Here is a 21,843-nt window from a genome sequence, read left to right on the forward strand (position 1 = left end):
CAAGCCCCAATCATGATCTAGGTTCCATAAAACTAACACATTCTGTCTGAGTCTTTTCAGGCTGAAACAACAGAATACAAGATTTCCTGTCTTAATATTTGAAAACATGCAGGAGTGCTACTTATACTGGTTCTTTCAGAAAATGTTGTTTTGGTGCTCTTCAGTGCAGGGGTCAGCTTTAAAAAGAGACAAAACTGAGGCACTCAAAGAAAGTAAATTGTTAAAGGTCTTTATTGTAGCAGGACCATTTGATTAAAACATGGCCTACATGCCCTTGTAGGCCTTCGTCAGGGCAGTCTGAGTTCGGTTTGAATATTTTATGGATGTGGCCATTTGCAGCACATAATATGACGTTACAAACTGCGGCTGACTGCTGTGGGAATCTCTCTGTATTTTTCATGTGGATGTGGTGGAGGCCAAATGCACGTCATTCTGCCGCACGCGTACCGCTAGCTCGCCTCTTGTTCATGCATCAGCTCTCACTCTCTGAAACGTCAATTACAGGCGCAGGTTTCTACCCGGCTTTCAAAGACATCCTTCCAGTCGTGCTTATTAACGACTCAGCTCAAAATTAAAGAACAGGGATGTCAAGCTGTCGGAGATAAAAAAAACAATGACCAGCTCAGCGAGTGGCGGTAAATGCAAAATGCAATCATTAGTTACACGTTTGTGGCTCAAAAAAGAAGCAGCTGCCAGATGCCTATGAGGAAAAATAGATTTGTTTACATAGGCTATTTGCAGGAACATCTAATTGAATATTTTCTATGAGAGAAAGAAAAAAAGAAGTCAGACAAACCCAACCCATTTAACAAACCAATTAAAAAGGTTAGGCATTAAACATTTCTCATCATTAAACACAGCCAGGCAATGTAAAATGTCATAACCATCGCATGCTAATGAGCGTCGCACAGTCTGCTCACTGGGCTTGCCTGCGGTCAATATTTTTTCTAATTAACCTTTATCCTAAAGCAGCTCTTTTCCCCCCATCATGTCATTTCTAGAAGACCGTCATTTTTCAAAAGGGCTTCCCAATCAGCAAATTCCTCTGCACCTTGCCTTTCTGTCTCTGCAGTCATTAAAATACCTACAAAACAGAGAGACGAGGGGAAAAGAATGGGGCGGTTGATTATGGTTAAAAGAGGAACTTTACAGACCTGATGCCGACGACCATCTGACTGATGACTACGCATTGCTTTACAATATATTCCTGCAAAATGTGCACTCCAGTGTTTCCAGTTCAAACTGCCAAAGCTGTGATCTTGCTGTTTAGAAGCCAGGCAGGTCAAAAGGCATCTCAGTTGTGCAGGGTATTTTGCTTTTTCTTATTTCTTTGATCAAAAACATCATTAACTTTGAATGCCGCTCTTCTAGTAACTGTCAACCGGATTAGACCGGAGCTGATTATTGGCTCCATGCTGTCACTTGCTTGCACCACTTTCATCGACTACTATTGACAGGGATATCCCACATAATGCTCTGACCCGAACGACAACAATCTGAACCTTTGGAAATCTCACAAGATTCACTAACAAAGATAAAATACATGCAATGCCCATTTACTGTTGAAATTATGGTTTCACCCAGTGACCCTAATTTTAGCAGGAGAAGTGATCGATGACCCGAAGAGGTAATGGAAAAAGGTTAATATTATAAAACCAATAGATAATACATGCCTTTCAGTCAGACTTTTGTTGCTACGGCCACCATTTTGAATAACGAAGTAGAATTACAGTATGCAGTACTACATGTAACAATATCTCTACCCAGAATGAAAATGAAAGACAACTGATTGACAGTGGCCTTTTTATGTACTCATAATCGTAAGATAACCGTAAAAACACAGCCCCAGAGAGTGCACGTTTATGTGATGAAACCAGTAGCCTAAGTCAGTGTTTAAGCTGCTCAAGACATTAACATGCTACCGCTTAGCATTTAACTTCAACAGCTCAGCTGACCTGTCTCAGAGAAAGCCCTGAACCACACTCCAACCATTTAGCCTTGGATACGGCATGTGACAGAGGTCAGAGCTGAGCTGTTACTCTACTATTTCTTCAGTGTTCATAGATGTGAGCCACACATGTGTTCATCGCGTTGAAGCCAATAGTTGACAGTTGCTACCAGGTAGCACGCTAACATCTTGAGCAGCTTAAACACTAGTGGTGCAACGGATCATCATTGATCCGTGATCCGTTTGCAAAATATTTCCCATTAATCAGACGGCAATATTGTTTTCCTTGTGTGCATGAGCTGAACCTGATGACTAACGTGACGCAGCCTATTCACAGGCCACTGAATGAGTCACTGTGAGGCCAAATGTGTCACGACTCAATTCATCAAGTGCCATTTACCGATGATGTTTCCATTTAATTCGATCATCTGCTCTTAATACAGTCACATTTGCACCCACAAGCTTTTGACTATTTGTGCCAATTCTAGGTTAGTAAAATGAAGACGCTTACGACATAATATCTGTAAAACACACCAAATCATCGCATTACTGACAAGACAAAAGAAAATCTTGCCACTCTCTCCGTTACTGAGCATACTGTACCTCTGTTTATTAATCTTGTTAAAACGTTAACCAGCTAATTTTCATCTTTATTCAAAATTACATTTATCAGACTTTTCACATCAAACTATCAAAATAGTTTGGCTAAATTAAGTTGTGGTTTATTTTAGTCGTTTGTAGCAGCATTTCATTCATTGTAAAACGATATTAAAGTTCTAATCTATTATAAGTTATACCTCACTTGACATATCCTAAATAAAATGTGTTTTTTATTGTTTTTGATGTATCAGTGTGTAACAGGTCCAGGTGGTGTTATGCAGATGGTTTTCAATGGTCCATTAACTCCAGTAATATGTCTATAACTGAGGCCGACAGGTGCAAGGGGCTGTAAATACACCCGCCTCTGCTGGTCCATAGTGAAAACAGTAGCCAGAGGAGATATCCGCTGTCAGAGCAGTGAAATCTCTCTTCACAGCAGCATTAATGTGACAGAGCATAAGCATCGGGGACTTCCTACCATAACAAACGGAGCAACGGTATGAACAGTTTAATGATTGTGACTGCGACCTGTGCCAGAACATGTCAGAAATCATGACAGTTGGTAGAGGGGAAAAAAGCACCTTAAATTTGCACATTTTAAAAGTTTCATTCATAATGTTTGACCCCCTCTGTTAGCTCAAAGGATCACTTTAACATTCATAAATAGTCATGAATTTCTCATCATTTTCTTTCCAGTTGGCTTCTCCCTTTCTGGGCTTCACTTATTAATTTGTCATGTTTTTGCACTGCACTTGAAGACAGCGTTCAAAGGTAAGTCTTAAGTTTCATTTCTCAACACAGTCAGAAGAGAAACATTTATTTCACTTCAGTTTCTGTGCTCTAGCGAAGGGGTTTATTTATTTACCAAAGAGTGAATGCAAGGGCCTTCCCTCGCCGATGTTCAATTGAATAATCACTCAACCTTTTCTCTTAAACCTGACATCTGTTCTCCCTGTTATTTTTATGGAGCACCTTCGCCTTGAGTCCTAAAGTAAAGTTAGTGCGGAGCAATGGCAGCAAGTTTCACTTACACGGGAGTGTAGATGGAGAGGAAGGTCGATTTTAAAACCCCATTTCATTTATATGGGGAGGCACGGTAGTGCAGCGGTTAGCGCTCTCGCTTCACAGCTAGAAGGTCCAGGGTTCGATTCCCCCCTTTCTGTGTGGAGTTTGCATGTTCTCCCCATGTCTGCGTGGGTTTCCTCCAGGTACTCCGGTTTCCCCTACCACTAAAAACATGTACAATAGGCCAGGATGTGTGAGTGAATGTATGGTGGTGGTCAGAGGGACCGTTGGCGCAGACCTGTGGCATCGCGACAGCGCTTCTGTCAGTCTCCCCCAGGGGAAACTGAAGCTACAAACATAGTTTACCACCACTGAGTATGGAGTGAATGTCCAATTGTCTCATGTAAAGCGCTTTGTGACTATATGTCTGTGAAAGGCGCTATATAAATAAAGTTCTTCTTCTTCTTCTATTTTTTTCAATGTTTTGTCCTGAAATTGTGTACACATAAAAATGTATAGATTTGTGTCTGCTTTGCTTTATATCTATTAAACAACAAATAGAATATTGATTAACACAAGGGGGATACACAGTACTTTTTACAGTGCATCCCCCTTTTGTTAATCAATATTCTATTTGTTGTTTAATAGTTTTAATAAATCCATCCATCTGTTTCATCGAGGTCTGGGTCACAAAAAAAGTAGTCTCCTCAGATCAGTCTTTCCCACACACAGATCCCCACGGCTCCTCATCCCCAGACATTTCCAAGCCAACTGAGAGACAGTCCCTCCATTCTGTCTTTTCGAAAGACTCCACCCAACAGGACTTCCCCAGAACACTTCCCCAGGTCTCCAACCAGAACAGACCTCTGCCTCCGCTCAGCAACGAGGAGCAGCAGCTCTACTCTGAGCTCCTCTCCTTCCTTTCTCCTTTTGTGTGTCCAGCCACCCAGAGGAGGAAACTTATTATGATCGTTTTTATCTGGGATCTTCTGGGGTCTTTTTCGATCATGACTCGAAGCTAGATTTAAGATGTTTCTAGATGTATTATTGACTTACTGTGGCCAATATATATCGCACTGTTCACATTTATCATTTCCCAAACACGTAGTGAAATCAGCTGTTTATCACAGGGCAACAAGACCAACATGTAGACTTTCTGTGGCCCCGGAATTCACTCACTTGGACACCAGGGAGAAGGCTTCAGCGCACACAGCGGGGCACGGCACCAGCTTGATCTTCACATGTTCGGTGGCGGCCTGGAAGTGTGCCCGTGTCACTTTCTCCAGGACAGATGCCAAGGTGGACACGTCGCTGGACTTTGTGTTGGGGTCTCCACCTGCTGTGTCCAATATGTTCCCTCCATGGACCACCAGCAGCAGCACATGCGTCTTACATTTGCTCTGTGAAATACAATAGTAATAAGGGACAGACGTATAAGGTTTTCAAACAAATAACATTGCATTTCTGTGCTTTTTTACGCGCCTATACCTCCAGTTCCTCCAGGCTGCTCTGAGGGGCGCAGTGTGGACCTCCCAGCTGATACAAGTTTTCTGAAAAAGAGGGGGAAAAAGAAAGGTCACAGCAAGAGCCAATTCAACCATTAACAAAAAAGTATAAAAGAATATTGATCGGCATGAATCTGAATCGTCAATACCACTAATGCAACTTCATCCCTCTAGTACACTTAGGGCCAGATCTTGTGGCGGCGCACGGGGCGCCGCAGGCTCTTGGCGAATTATTTTCCGAGTGGCGGCGCTATATGTGCCATTCGCCTCCGCCACCTGTGAGGGGGCGTCACAAGAGGAAGTGACTGCACTGATGGAAACACGGCTGACATTCACTTCCTTGTTTACATTGCGCTGTCTTGCGTTCTTTCTTAAGCCTTAGGCTCTCACAGGTCAAACTAAAAACTTTATTTACCCCATCGTGAGCTAAACGATGTTCACGTCTCGAGAGAAAAAGAGCTACAGTGTCCGCTGTGGCGCGGATCAGCCCGCGCTTGGCGCGAACGCGAAGCAAAACAAAAGCACATGTTCACCCCCCACTCCCACACAACCACTCTCCTGGACGCGGAGTCGATCTGGTTGGAGTAAAATCTGTGTCTCCACCCACTTAAATGCGCTAAGTCTGGAGTGGCAAGATCACAAAGTGCGCTCCTACTGAGCGCAAAATGTCACGCTATCGTCTCCGTTTTGATGCACAAGATCGGGCCCTTAGACTCCAAGAGCAAACCGCAATATTCACACAGATCAATACAAACATTTCTCTATGCTGCTATACACAGCGCCATCATTTTCTTTGTGCTTATGTTGAACTGTGACAAGTAAAGAGTGGATGTTACAAATCCTTTTGCAAATTCTCAACCAAAATGATATCCTGAAGATAAAAGTCAAATATGAAGCAGAATTTATCCTAAACTCAAGAGACAAAGATGGATACATAAAACACAGGTTAGTCTATCTTTGATAAAAGTTCATTTTTCATTTCGAGCTGTGTAGTTTTTACTCACTTCCGTACGCCTCTGAAAATGACTTGCACACTAGAGGTTAACCAGATTAAAGTAGTGATAATCATTTTGTTAACTTTCATTGAAATGCAAATGCACTGCTAGATACTGGTTATATTTTTAGATTATGTTTGGATGAGTGTTTCCGTTCAGGTTCACAGCAAATGGGGAACCTTGTAAAACTCATTACCCTCTCCAGAAACCTTTAGACGCTGTGTCATCCTATCGGCTCTCCTTTTTCCTATTTCCCTTGTCTTTGCTGAAGACATGGCTGTGCACACGTTGTTTACTCGGCTTTGGTGTGAGGCTGGCTGTCATGAGGCTCTCCCTCAAACTGGCAGCTCTGCTCCCAGCACACAGCCTGCTTCACTTGCCTGAAACAGCGTCGCACACGCAGGAGACACAGCACACAGCCAACTATTCTGGTCGAAAAGTAACAGAAAATCAATGGATGGGAGCCCTTTTTTTCTGAAAAAGAGAGAGAGAGGTAGAGCTGAGAGCAATATAGTTCCTCCAGAATCCCACAGTGTGCTGCAGTCTATAATGCCACAGGGCAAAACCTCTATTCCTTAATTAAAGTCATAGAGGACAAATCTGTTGTTATTTTGTATAAGTGACCTTAGTAAGAAGGAAAGCATTATTCTGGAAATGTATTAGAACATAATACACTAAAATTATAGTCCAACGTTTAAGTGCTGCAACGTCTGTGGTCAAAAGATCTCAAATAAGACCGGACAGACAAAGAGGCGGCGTGGTGGTGGCACAGCGAGTAAGTGCTCTTGCCTCACATACAAAAGTCCTGGGTTTGATTTCCGAACCATGTGGAGCCTTTCCGTGTGGAGCTTGCATGTTCTCCCAGTGTCTGTGTGAGTTTTTTCCTGAGTGCGCCTCTGCCAAAACGTCTACAATAGGGTCCCTGAAGGTTGGGGGTCCCCGGAAATAAACTTCTTATTATTTATTTATTTACTACTCCTTAATTCCTATTCCAAGGCAAATCACTTTCTGTGTAAGTAAGTCACACTTTGCTTGAAATTTACACAAATCTGAATCCAGGGTTAGGCCCCAGGCAAAATTAAAAATAAGCCATAACCCATTTACAGTGCTATTCCTGTTTGTACCAGCTGCAGGTGTAGCGCGAACAGCACTGGTGGCAGATTCAAGTACCAACAGGGGAGCAGCGGCGCACCTACTCACTTCTGAGAGCAGCACTCACACCGTGCTGCTCTTTAGTTCAACCGTGAGTGCGTCATTGGTCTGATATTGGGGCAAACTGACAACATCATCTTCCTGCTCACTGAAGTAGACCGGCTCCCCGCGGCCAAGAGCCACATTTTGATTTCCTGGAGCCTACAGTGCCGAGTGGATGCCCTCTCATCAGGGAGTTTGAGAACGGTGAGGTGGCCTTAAAGTTTCCTGACTGCTTGAGCGTGAGATAACTTGCGCTGGGTTTATGAGGAGGATTTCTGTGCTGCTGGCAAATATATGCAGAAGAGAAGCAGTGTTTCAAAGGGGATTAGATGTACTGTACGGGGGAAAAAAACTTTAAGATGCATATGGAGTGGACTGTCTTGAAATTACAGTATGATACAAAATGAGGGAAAAATGTGCTAAGAAGGGCAGGTGGTCTTTTGATTCTGCTTTTAAATACAACATAGAAGACAGAATAAACATAAATAATAGAATAGAATACATTTCTGAATATGAAATGAAAATCTATGTCGAGCAAGAAAATGCAAATTCCAGAGAGACGAGTGGCCTATAGTGCTGTCTGTTGCACTGTCTTGTGAATTGCCCTGGGAGAGTGTCAACAGGCATTTTCTGCTGGCGCCGTGCACAATAACAACCATGTGACACGTTAAGCCATCTGTTCCCTACTCTCGCCGACAAGTTGCCCTTATCCCCTCATGCAGTGGACCCAAGAGACCCCCATCTCAGCCACCGCTGCAGGCAGACACCACGCTGTACATACGCCCACACGCAAACTACCAGGCTGTACACAGATCATTATAGACAGGAACACTAACAAGCTGCTTCTGCGGGAAGTAAACAAGTAGTAATAAACAAACGGATGGCAGACAACTATTAAAACATGATACTGACACATGGACAACAGCGAGAAACTGAACGACATGATCTGAAGCAAGTGACGGAGAGATAATTTGAGCTGATGATGCGAGTAATGTGCTTAACTGATATAAACAAACAAATGATGGCAAATAAGGATTGCTTGTAATAACAAACTGCACAACACAACATCCATTATGACCTCTAGTTTCTAGTGTGCAGTGGTTTTAAATAGATTCAGCATATTTGTGTCATTTTAGGCATCCCTTAACCTCTTACCCCCTGCCTGAACCGAGCGCATTTTCTCCAGTTTGGCTTTATCCAAATCTAAAAGAGAGATTAAAAAGCAACAAAAATGCCACAGAAAGTGACAAAAGCTCAACAAAAAAGTAACAAAAAAAGCAATGAAAAAGCATCAAAAACATTACAAAAACATGACAAGAACATGACAAAACATGACAAAACATGACAAAAACATGACAAGAACATGACAAAACATGACAAAACATGACAAAACATGACAAAAACATGACAAGAACATGACAAAAACATGACAAAACATGACAAAACATGATAAGAACATGACAAGAACATGACAAAAACATGACACAAACATGACAAAAACATGACAAGAACGTGACAAGAACATGACAAGAACATGACAAGAACATGACAAGAACATGACAAAAACATGACAAGAACATGACAAAAACATGACACAAACATGACAAAAACATGACAAGAACATGACTAGAACATGACAAAAACATGACAAGAACATGACAAGAACATGACAAGAACATGACAAAAACATGATAAGAACATGACAAAAACATGATAAGAACATGACAAAACATGATAAGAACATGACAAAAACATGATAAGAACATGACAAAAACATGACAAAAACATGATAAGAACATGACAAAAACATGACAAAACATGATAAGAACATGACAAAAACCCGACAAAACATGACACAAACATGACAAAAACATGACAAAAACATGACAAGAACATGACAAAAACATGATGAGAACATGACAAAAACATGACAAGAACATGACAAGAACATGACAAAACATGACAAAAACATGACAAAACATGACAAAACATGATAAGAACATGACAAGAACATGACAAAAACATGACACAAACATGACAAAACCATGACAAGAACATGACAAGAACATGACAAGAACATGACAAAAACATGACAAGAACATGACAAAAACATGACACAAACATGACAAAAACATGACAAGAACATGACAAGAACATGACAAAAACATGACAAGAACATGACAAAACATGATAAGAACATGACAAAAACATGATAAGAACATGACAAAAACATGACAAAAACATGATAAGAACATGACAAAACATGACAAGAACATGACAAGAACATGACAAAAACATGACAAAAACATGATAAGAACATGACAAAAACACGACAAAACATGACACAAACATGACAAAAACATGACAAAAACATGACAAGAACATGACAAAAACATGATGAGAACATGACAAAAACATGACAAAAACATGACAAGAACATCACAAAAACATGACAAAACATGACAAAAACATGACAAGAACATGACAAAAACATAACAAAACATGACAAAACATAACAAAAACATGACAAAACATGATAAGAACATGACAAAAACATGACAAAACATGACAAAACATGACAAAAACATGACAAGAACATGACAAAACATGATAAGAACATGACAAGAACATGACAAGAACATGACAAAACATGACACAAACATGACACAAACATGACAAAAACATGACAAAAACATGACAAGAACATGACAAAAACATGACAAAACATGACAAAACATGATAAGAACATGACAAGAACATGACAAAAACATGACACAAACATGACAAAAACATGACAAGAACATGACAAGAACATGACAAGAACATGACAAGAACATGACAAAAACATGACAAGAACATGACAAAAACATGACAAAACATGACAAAAACATGACAAGAACATGACAAGAACATGACAAAACATGACAAGAACATGACAAGAACATGACAAAAACATGACAAAACATGACAAAACATGACAAGAACATGACAAGAACATGACAAAAACATGATAAGAACATGACAAAAACATGACAAAAACATGATAAGAACATGACAAAACATGACAAGAACATGACAAGAACATGACAAGAACATGACAAAAACATGACAAAACATGACAAAACATGACAAGAACATGACAAGAACATGACAAAAACATGATAAGAACATGACAAAAACATGACAAAAACATGATAAGAACATGACAAAACATGACAAGAACATGACAAGAACATGATAAGAACATGACAAAAACATGATAAGAACATGACAAAAACATGACAAAAACATGATAAGAACATGACAAAAACACGACAAAACATGACACAAACATGACAAAAACATGACAAAAACATGACAAGAACATGACAAAAACATGACACAAACATGACAAAAACATGACAAAAACATGACAAGAACATGACAAAAACATGATGAGAACATGACAAAAACATGACAAGAACATGACAAGAACATGACACAAACATGACAAAAACATGATAAGAACATGACAAAACATGATGAGAACATGACACAAACATGACAAAAACATGACAAAAACATGACAAAAACATGACAAAAACATGACAAGAACATGACAAAAACATGATGAGAACATGACAAAAACATGACAAGACCATGACAAAAACATGATAAGAACATGACAAAAACACGACAAAACATGACAAAAAACGGAAAAGCAACAAAAAAGAGACTAAAAAGTTATGATCACTTTTTTAGGCGTTATCTTTTGGATTTGGGTAAAGCCGAACTGGAGAAAATGCTCTTGGTTCAGGCGGAGGGCAAGAGATTAATCTATCAGTTGGGGCTGGACAACAAGCTACCTGGCATGTGACCCTCTGTGCACTGAGAAACAGTTTTGCCTGGTCCTCTGTGTGCTCCTCTAACATGCACAAACCTCTAATAATGCATCGGTTTTGACAGTGCTACATTCACTCCACACTTGGTGGTACCTTAGCCTTGAAAACATCTCCATGAGCCAATCGTTACTGTCAGTCATTTTTAGACTGTGTCTGCTTATTAAGTGAACCAAGGAAGTTATATTTCTGAGTTTACTACGACCATATGCCGGAAAAGAGCAATAAGAAAACTTCTGCAAGAATGCACCAGAAGTCCCATCTCATATTGACCAAAACACACACACACACACACGAACACATCATCTCCTTCAGCCGTCAAATAATGGAGAGTAAAGCGGTGACAGGAGAAAGCGACCGGAGATCTATGGCTAGAAGGCAAAGACTATTCCATTCGTGCATCTTCTCGCTCTCCCATCTCCCTCTTGAACTGTCACCTGCTCTGCTCCTCCAGGCTGCGACACTGTTGCTTGAGAGTATGTGTTATCTTTTCCCCTGTGTCAGATCTTGCCAATTTTTCCAACTTAATTTCCTGACAGACAAAACGTACACACACAGAACTGCCGTTGGAATATTGCAAAATATATGAGAATCAATTCCACACAATACAATGCTAAACAAGAAAAATAGAGATCAGATTTTAAAGTCATAACTCAGATATACAATGGGTCTTGGGAGCACTTGGTTTAGCCTTACAACTTACCATTACTTATTATTTGTCTGTTTTGCAAGTAATACAATAAAATACTCTAAAAAAATATTTTATCCTTAAAAATTATTGTGTCTCTCATGTTAATGTGTGTGTACCCTGAACTGCTCTATCTCATCCCAATGACGATCTATCCATTATCCAACTCATCCCACATAGAGATCATTATGTTGTGTCAGCACTGCTCCTCCTCCCGTCACAGCTCGCTATTGTAACACATTTTTGCATATTAGCATCTATACTTTGTTCCCTTTTGATGTACCCTTGGTCAATTAACACTATAAGGACTGTGATACTAAAATCTGTAATGTTTTAGTAACAAAATAGAGTTTGAAATTTAAGTATAGTGAAATCTGTAACGACAATTGCAATTTCTTAAGGATATGTTGATGATTTGCCAACATATTCCAGAGCGGCTTGTTTCAAATAGATTGATGAGCATCAAAAGACAGCGTTGTTAATCTAAAAAGAATTGCAGCAGTAGGAAGCAGAGTCTTTAAGCATTGTGGGAAAAATAGGCACAAAACAGGAGAGAAAAGGATGAGAATTGTAATTTATGTGAGCTGTCTGTTCTTAGCACAGCTTGTGTCTGAAGAGAACCACGGGAAGCTGGCTGGAAGTGGCCACCAAAATGAAATTCAATACATCTCTCAATGGGTCACTGTGTTTGAGCTCATATTCACACAATGTTTCATGTTCTTGCATAATGGTCCATGTCAGCTTGTTTGGCAGCCTTATCGCTTAGTCATAGCAAACCCCAAGCTCCCACAGTTCTAGTCCGTTTAAGTAATTTTACAGCAGGTTGACCACCAAACGGCTTCAACCAGCGTGGATGAGGTGAATGTGGAGGGCAAAGGGAAATAATGATGAGGGTCCAGGTGCCAACTTTTAACTAACACTTGCTGGAGAATGCAGTATTCATACTCATCAGGTTAGGTGTTTACAATAAGGATAAGGAGTTATTATGAAATGTGCCAATGTAAGGTACAATTGACTGGATGGATTATCTTTGATATCTTTGGCCCTTTACTTTTGTTTCCACCTTGTGCAGCAACTGCAATCAATGATGAAAATCATTCTCATCCTCCAGAACTGAAGTGTGGACCAGGAGAACTGCCCTTTGTAATTGAAACATTAGTCACTGAAATATTTGCTGCACATGGAACTAACTAGGTCACACTTTGTTTGTTTACATGCTTTATAGTCCCCGTAGGGAAATTTGCCCTATGCATTTGACCCATCCTTCGATGCTGCTGGGGCGACCCATAAGTGCGTAAGTGGTCAGAAACATGTGGCTGGAGGATTCACCTATCATACATGTTTTTTAGTGGTAGGGGAACATGCAAACACACAGGGGGCCCCGTCCTGGTGGGAATCAAACCCGGGACCTTCTAGCTGTGAAGCGGAAGCGCTAACCACAGCGCTACTGTGCCGCCCACTTTGGGCCCCTGTATTATGTAAAATGTATGGTAATAGAGAAAGAATCCACATAAATAATTAAAAAGTCGCCCCTGAAACAGTTTAATGAAAAACCAGAGTGCACCGGTGCAACCGACCCAACATCAGTCAAGATCTCTGTGTAATATCGTGGAGAGTGGAGCATGAGGAAAGGCATAAAAAGTATAGAGCAAAACACCGGAAGGGAAACGTAAGAGAAAAAATATCTGTATTTTGATTGATTTTAGTTGAGTAAATTTGTGTTTTTTTTACCTCACTGATTTGAGGAACGTCCCGTGATATGATCAGAGATACAGAGGAGACGGAGGAGAGCATAGAGAAAGTGTAGATGGGGAGGAGTTTCTTTTAAAAGCAACAAATGCAGATCAAAGTGCTTCCAGTGTTCACCAGTGTCTGATAAAGCTCTCTGCGCTGACAGCAGCACAGCGGCTGCAGCTTCAAGGTTTTCGTAATTATTCAGATTTTAATTGCAGATAGTGGCTCCACAGAATGCTCTGCTCTAATCTGCTTATACCTGCACAGTGCACACATCAGGCCTTTTGGTCAAATTACTGCCAGTAAACCAGTAACATACAAAAGGGCCAGTTAAGCAGGAGGTTTGTTTTAACGACTCCATCAGTTTAACAAACCACACTTCTGCTGGGGAAAATGAACGCACAACATGTAATACCCACTAGATTGCTCACTAAAAGATAGAGGCATCAGATATGAATTGGATAACAACAAACAAAATGGCCACTTTTTCTAAAATAACCCACAATTCTTTCTTTTTTAGACAGTTATTGTTTCTTTTCTTTTTGACAGTTCGGACTAGAAATAGAAGAATCGCAACGAAGCCAGCAAGTGATGGATGTGTGATGTAATAGGTATCTGTCAGTTATAAATGAGCTGCACATCTGTCATCCCAGAGATGTTGTAGAATATATATGAGAGTGACTCATGATGCATTTCAACACAGTACATTTCATAAAATAAACAAAAATTGTAAATTGAATGGATTTTTTTTTTTCCATCAAATTGTGTCAAAACAAATAGGACCAAAACAAAGCGAAAATGTAACTTTATTAGGAAAAAACATATTTAGGTTACCATTGTTTTGTGTTAGGCAGCAAAACATGTGCATATCTCAGTCAGATAAAAGACCTCACAGATTTTGCAATACATATTGCAGCTTGTTACAAAATGGATATCGCATCCTTGATGCTGCGATGATGTTAACTAATTTTATTAAATGACCTGCACATGTTAAAGCCAAAGGCACAGTACAGGCTCAAACACACATGACACATTATGGCATGAGGTGTCTTGAATTATGCAAATGTTGAGTTTCTATCAAACACAGTGTTGGAAAAGTTCTGCTTTAAAAGGTTAAGTAACCGCAGAAAGTGTGTTCCAGTCTAGATGAAGCACTTCTCGGTTCATTACTGGTTTGCTGATCGCTCTGTGGATGGGCCTAATTTAGTTACATTCTGGTCTCTTTTCATCGGAGCATCCCTATCATCTCTGCAGGTCCGGGCTGCAGAGCTACTGAGCTGCAGTGATTAAAAGCCTCCTCTCGAGTATGTCAAAGCTCAAAGCTGCCCTTTACAGCACGAGCCGCTCCTTTTATCAGTAAATAAAAACCAAAGCAAATGCTCAGATGTCTGCGCTGTAGGAGTGTGCATCAAAATGAATAGGCTGTTTTATACTTTATCATTTCTGTATCCATGCTCAGGAAAATGCGGTAACAAAGTGGTCAATGGCTTTCCAAAAGAATGTTATGAATCCTCCGGAAAGTCTACAAGTCCACCCTCTTCCATTAAAGTGTGTGTCATCAGGAACCTCGACGGTCACATCTCTCAGATATTGTCATTGTTTTACTCGCTAAAAACAGTTGAATAAACTTTATCGTTCATTGCCTTAGTTCACTGCACAATTAAAAACTGATTTTATATATACTTTTTTTTTTTTTTACAATCAACAAAAAGAGGATATTGTTGTTGTTGTTTGCTGTTCTTAGTAATTGCAAGGTAAATCACAAGTTAGACATTTCAAGGTTAGGAAGCTTAGCTTGTTCTTGGATTGGAGACCGTTTGGAAACACCAGGAAGCCTGGGTGAATGTAGTGAGTGAGTGGTTAGTGGTGGTTGGAGGGGCCGATGGCACAGACTGGTTGCCTCACTTCCTTCAATCTACCTCAGGGCAGCTGTGGCTACAACAGTAGTTTACCACCACCGAGTATGCCGTGAATGAATAATGACGAAAGTGTAGCGCTTTGAGAAACTTGGTCATACAGGCTTGTAAAGCGCAATAATTATAAGATTACTTAGACGGCCCATCAGAGTCTTTGAAAGAGGTTAAAGTTTTCCAGTCTTGGTGCGAGGACAAGGCCCTGTGCAGATAAATTCACTCATTGTCTCTTTTCTGTGCTGTAGCCGACTGTATCTCTGTATGTCACAGTGTTGATGAGCTGACAATCATGTTACAGTACTTCTGTGAATCTGCACATACTGTTTGAACTGAGGCCTTTGCAAACCTTTACTGTCTCTGTTTTTTTTCTTTAAACTATCTTGATGAAGTAATAATAAAAATAATAATGCACTGGTTTTATATAGCGCTTTTCTGGACACTCAAAGACGCTTTACATTGCACTATTCATTCACTCCATACTCGGTGGTGGTAAGCTACTAATGTAGAAGCAGCTGCCCTGGGGTAGACTGACGGAAGCGAGGCAACCAGTCTGCGCCATCAGCCCCTCCGACCACCACCACTCAGTCACTCACTCACTACATTCGCTAGGCTTCCTGGTGTTCCCAAACGGTCTCCCATCCAAGTCCTGCCAGGCCCTTCCCTGCTTAGCTTCCAAGGTCTGACGGGATTGGGCAGAGCAAAGGCGGAAGTGTAATCAAGTATTCACAACCAGGACCTTCATGAGTCTGTACTCAATTATTTCTCACAGGAAAGACTCAAAATAAAATCACCTAATTATAAGCTGTTTCAAATGAGCCTTAGCTGCTGTTCTGACACCCTGTGTGCCTGCAGCCACGCAAGCATTTGTACTTAAGGTTTTTATTTACCGGATTATGTGGCCTCTGAGAAGGGATCAGGAGAAATATATCTATTCAAATTGAGGCCAAACTGAAGAGCACCACTTACTCGTCTTGTTAATCCTGGACCTGCTGAAAGTGAAAGCTCTAAAAAGACACTTCAGTCCAATACAATTATTTTTTTTTAAAAAGTGCAAAGACAACCAAGTGGTTGCCGTCCGTCTGCACAGCCGTCTTTATAGCCAACCGCATATTCTGATGAAGCAGGAGTGAATAAGTGTGAATGAAAATCTGTTCGGTTCATTCATATAAAGATTACTGTAAAGGGTTCAATCCCACTCCCAACACATTTTTCTATTGCTTTTCTGTATTGTAAATGTGACTGTTTTGTTTATGTTTAGTGTCGTCAGCTGACTAATAAGTGGGAACATCTGGGGGTAGCTGGTCTGCAGCACTGGGACTGAGTTGGAGGGGCCATAAAATTTTCTTTTTTTCGTTCTGTATGATTTCAGTATGATTTGTGTAATCAGTAATATTGCTTTAATATGATTTGATTATTGTTTTGTGTACTTTGCTATTGATTAAATTATATCAATTATATTTTTCTTTTTGGTTGTGTGACCAACAGAACCCTGGAGGCAGTTGGTGCCTTTCATTTCATTTATTAATTTATTTCAAATGAATAGACAACTAGTGCTGTAAATATGCCGTATTTAGCTCAGAGCTCATTCCCAGGGCTGTTGTGTGAATGAATAATGACTTCAGCGCAATACAAGTGTAAGACATTATTATTATTATTATTATTATTATTATTATTATTATTATTAGTAGTAGTAGTAGTAGTAGTAGTAGTAATTTTAGTCCTTGTTATTTTTCTTATTTATTGTTCATCTTTTCATAAATTAATCATTTTGAGCACTATTGATTCCTCCTCGCTTGCCTTGCCATAAACATCCAGTTACAACATCACAATCACAAATACTGATTCAAATAAAGCTTTCCTTTCAAAGATTAAGCCAGAGGAATAACCTATTTCTATTCACCCAGTTCCACGTGAATCTCTAGCACATAAATACTGAGTAAACAGTAGGTTGTAAATCAATGTTCAGGTTAAATTGGGTTTACACGGGGTTTAATGCTTTTCTCTGATAAAGCCAGAACAAGATTACTGGCCTTGCCGAAACATAAATTCTGTCTTAACTGATGCTTTAGATGCGCATAGATAAACAGGGTCAGACGGAGCAGTCAGACATGCGAAGATGTGCTTCCCGCCGCTTGTCTCCTCGCTGTGAAAAATGGTGATTGAGATGCAGTGCACGCCGCCATGTTTGATCACACTAACTTTTATTTTACAGCCGCTGTTTATCTTGTGTCTCAAACATGCATTTGAACTTTTCAATAAAACCCGCTGCCACCCTCCAGCAGGCGTGCAGCCTCATATTTTTTTCAAATGAGCTCCCTCAAAGACACGAAGGCAATAAACCTTGGATTTGTCCATATTTTACTAACAAGGGCAAGACTGAGAAGCACCAATGGAATAAATTACAAGTGTCACAGAAGAAAAAACATTGACACAATTTAGTCCAAGCTTCAAAAGAGACAAGTTTGTACTTTACAGCACAGCGACTGCGGGGTAAAAGGATGGAAATAGCATGGGAACTGGGATAAGGTGTTTTAGAGTCATATGCACATTTTATCAATCTTGAACTAAACTACCAAAATAAATAAACAGTGTATCAATCAATCAATCAAATTTTATTTGTATAGCGCCCAACAACAACCAGAAGGTGCCCAGAGCGCTTTCCAGGATAAAAACAAGAATCATAGTATACAACAATAAATACAAAAACACATAAAAACAGCAGTCGAGTCGGTGTAGTAGCAGTGTATGTTGGGTTTAGGCTTAAGGAGCAATTAAGAAGCTCATATCTTGTGCTAACCTGTGTGTAGCTGGTAGTGTGTCTTTTCGCGCAGTACATACCATGTGTCTGGCCCTCCATGTGTCCCAGAGTCTCAATCTGCTCCACCAGGTCATTGGAGTTCCACTGACTCATGCCGAGCAGGATGGCGTTCTTCCCCTCCATAACATCTGCTGGCACACAAACACACAACTTCACCAAACTTTAAACCTTTTACATTATGACGACTTGTGATCAAACTGCCTTCGAAACTTGATGAAACATAGGGTCAATCCCACCTTTTAGCATGTTTGTCTTTTTTAATTGGCATATCTAAATCAGCGACAGATCACTCATTGTTTGGTCTTTCGACAAACAGAACAGAAATCACTTGCTAAATGGTACAACAGCAGAGGAAAGGTTGAGGCTTATGTTTAGCACACACAACTCTGAGCCCTGGGTACAAATTAGGGATGAAGCACAAAACACGCACATCTCTTTTAAAGCAGTGTGCTGGATCAAAGCAACAGATGCTATGAGAAAAAACACTGCAGTGTTATTGTTTATTGATGATATGTACAACTGTTTTTGTGTACTTTTTGCTAATTGTGGTCACATTTGTCACTACACCACATTAGGACACACCTACATAAGCATTAGATTTTCGTACTATATGACGGGAGCCTGATGTGAATGTGGTTATGAATATGATTTTTGTCCTATTGAGATCAGATTTGCATATGCTGCAAAATATATTATATTGAAAATATTGTACATAGAAATTTTGTGTATAGAAATTGAAAATACAATGCAATGTAAACAAATTTAAATGGTCGACATCATATGACTGCCTTGTGCAATCAAGCACACTACATAAACAGGTGTGCCAAATCCTACATTCATGTCTGATGAAGGGCACACATAGCCCGAATCTCACGTTTTTGGTGTGAGCTAAGTTTAATTTGGGAGCTAATCACACAGTTATTAAATTAGGGATGCACCGATCCGATACTGGTATCAGATATCGAGCCGACACTGGGAAAAATGCAATATCAGGTATTGGCTACAAATATCCAATACTGAACCGATACCTGTTTTGGCTCTTACCAATTTAAAAACACAACTTTCACCAACGAAATGGAAGTGAATATGCTAGAAACAGCATGCTAATGCCAATGCTAAGATAGAAATACCTAACCACTCCTGGAGTGGTCAAGTGTTGGTAATTTAGTGTATGATACGCTGTTAAAGAACAATTGATCAGACATATGTTTAATGCACAAGTTGTCATGATTGGATCACTTATGTGAGTTGTTTATATAAATGCAACCTAAAAGCCTGTCATGTAGCCAAGGATGTAAAAAAAAAGTCCAGTGATGCTTGTTAAATGCTTTCCATTAATATATTAATAAATATAACTGATAATTGATCTATAACATAAGAAAAAATAAGACTTTATTGATCTTAAAATGGAGAAAAGAGAAATATTCACTTTTTCACAGAAAGACACTTTTCAGACCCCAGTATTGGTATCTGAAGTAATACGGTTTTAATACAATTTTAAGCAAAGAGCAGGCTTTTTGAGGACCCCTCCATGTTCTAAGCCCTGTTCTACGACAATATATCATCATCATATAATAACAGACTTGAACATTTATCTGGCGTGTATGTTATATCATCAGTGCAATAATGCCCCAGACTACAGCCTCAGCCTCAGCCTCAGCCTCAGCCTCAGCCTCAGCCTCAGCCACTCCACTGACTCTTTATTAGCTGATAAGGAAGTACTTGTTGACTGCAGCCTCGAGTGCTCTGTTCGCCCGGTGGAAGCCCTGTGGAGATTTTTGTAAACACTCCACATCACAGACTTGACGGACAAATTCATCGCACTATGCTTCCACTTAGGTGAAGAAAAAAAAAGATGTTTGATTTGAAGGATTTTAATTTACTGGTAAAAATTGTCCTCAGTGTTAAGCAATCAAGCGTCCCTTTAATCAAGGCTGAGTGGATTCGGTTCTGTCGTGTGGATTTTGATATTCTACCAATCAATGTAGTACCTTTTACTTGACAGCACTTTATCCAAGGGTTATGTATGTTACATCATTTCTTTAAATATTTCAAGTCTGCGAGTCTACCCCACAGCGATGTATAAGCCATAATTATTTAGTGAGTGTCTGTTGTAATTAGAAAAGCGGGAAGGTGTCTGTGAAACTTGGCACATCAGTCGTCACGCCGCTGACCCTCATCGTACTCTGCAGAGACAGACTGACTCACGCCGGAAGGATCTCACTGTCCAAGTCTTTTGTGTCCTTTCTCTCTCTCACAGTCACTGCCTCCCAGACCAAAGCCAGGGCTTTAACACACACGCTCTCTCCATCTGGATGACAAGTGGGTCGCTTCAGTGGTCAGTATGTGCCCGTCACGATAGCTTTCTTTGACACTCTCTCTCCTCACCATCATGTCAAAGAGCGCAAGCCAAACGCAAATGTTACCAAGAATAAACATGGTTCTTCAGGGAGTGAGGGGAGAGCTTTAAAAATGAGACTTCTTTTGCTAGAATTACAGTATGTAAATGGGGAATTTTGCAGGAGAACGAGCGCCTTGGTTTTTGCTCCCGAAACACCAAAAAGCATCTTCACCAAAGAACAAAACTTTCTGAGCACTGTAATCTGCCTTTCAGGAAATATTTAAGAATGATGAAAAAAAAGGAATTAACGTCACAGCAATTAAGCTTTTTGTACCAAGGTTAAAGGAACAGGCCACTGTTTTTCCAAACTGAGATATATGTTCTTACCTGAGCTCAGACAAGTTGATGCATAAGTGTCTGGTCTTTACGCGTGTGCTCAGTTATGCAAAAAGACCAAAGATGTTGCTAGCATTTAGCCTCTCCTCCTCTCCTCTATGGGGTACTATATTGTAAGGCGTAATAACACCTTAGGGGCACTTCTACGTCCGCGCAGTAATATCTGCACTTTACTACGCGGACGTCGAAGTGCTTCTAAGGTGTTGTTACAGGAAGCGGGTCAGGTACAATATTTTTTAATTCTTTTTTTTTTGTAGTCCGAGTTGCGGGCGGGTTAGTTGAAAACATCAACTGCGGGTTGTTTACATTGACCTGCGCATCAGTGACTTCAATATGGAAAAACGGTGGCCTATTCCTTTAAGTTAAAGGGCTATTTCAGGATTTTTGACATAGGGCCTTATTTCCTAAATTGTTGCTAATTTCTGGAGATATTTTTTTTGTAATTCATGCAGTTCTTATGTTTGAAGAGTTACATGGCACTAGGCTAGTGCAAGGCTAGCGCATTTCTACGATATCAGCGAGCCTGCATTAAAAACAGTCTGACCCGCTCCACAGTACACCTGAGGCAAATCACTTATAACGCCAGACTAACCATATAAATGTCTGTGTCGACAGAATAATTTTAACCATTTTGCATTTAAAACAACTTATATTTGAGCAGCATCAGCTTCGTGGTTGTATAAGCTACGCAGCGGCGGAGTGATCTGCTAGAAAATAGTCCCTCAAAATGCGATCATTCATGTGATGCAAGGTCAGTTATATTCCAAAAATTATTCTATCGACACAGACATTTATATCGTTAGTCTGGTGTTAAAAGTGATTTGCCTC

At 40.0% G+C, this 21,843-nt stretch overlaps 1 protein-coding gene across 3 annotated transcripts in view; it reads right to left on the reverse strand.

Annotated features, from left to right (window-relative positions):
- The window catches only part of pitpnm3 (PITPNM family member 3), a 70,924-nt gene that overhangs the window by 20,390 nt on the left and 28,691 nt on the right, over positions 1 to 21,843 (reverse strand). For 2 of the 3 annotated variants that reach the window (XM_079556994.1, XM_079556993.1), the window contains 3 exons: positions 18,299 to 18,409; positions 5,042 to 5,103; positions 4,733 to 4,953 (listed from right to left, as the gene is read on the reverse strand). In XM_079556994.1, coding sequence (XP_079413120.1) covers positions 4,733 to 4,953; positions 5,042 to 5,103; positions 18,299 to 18,409 — 394 coding nt within the window. The remainder of the gene's footprint in view (positions 1 to 4,732; positions 4,954 to 5,041; positions 5,104 to 18,298; positions 18,410 to 21,843) is intronic. The other variant, XM_079556995.1, reaches the window with a different exon arrangement.

This window comes from Gobius niger (genome assembly GCF_951799975.1).
Source record: "Gobius niger genome assembly, chromosome: 1".
Classification (NCBI taxonomy): domain Eukaryota; kingdom Metazoa; phylum Chordata; class Actinopteri; order Gobiiformes; family Gobiidae; genus Gobius; species Gobius niger.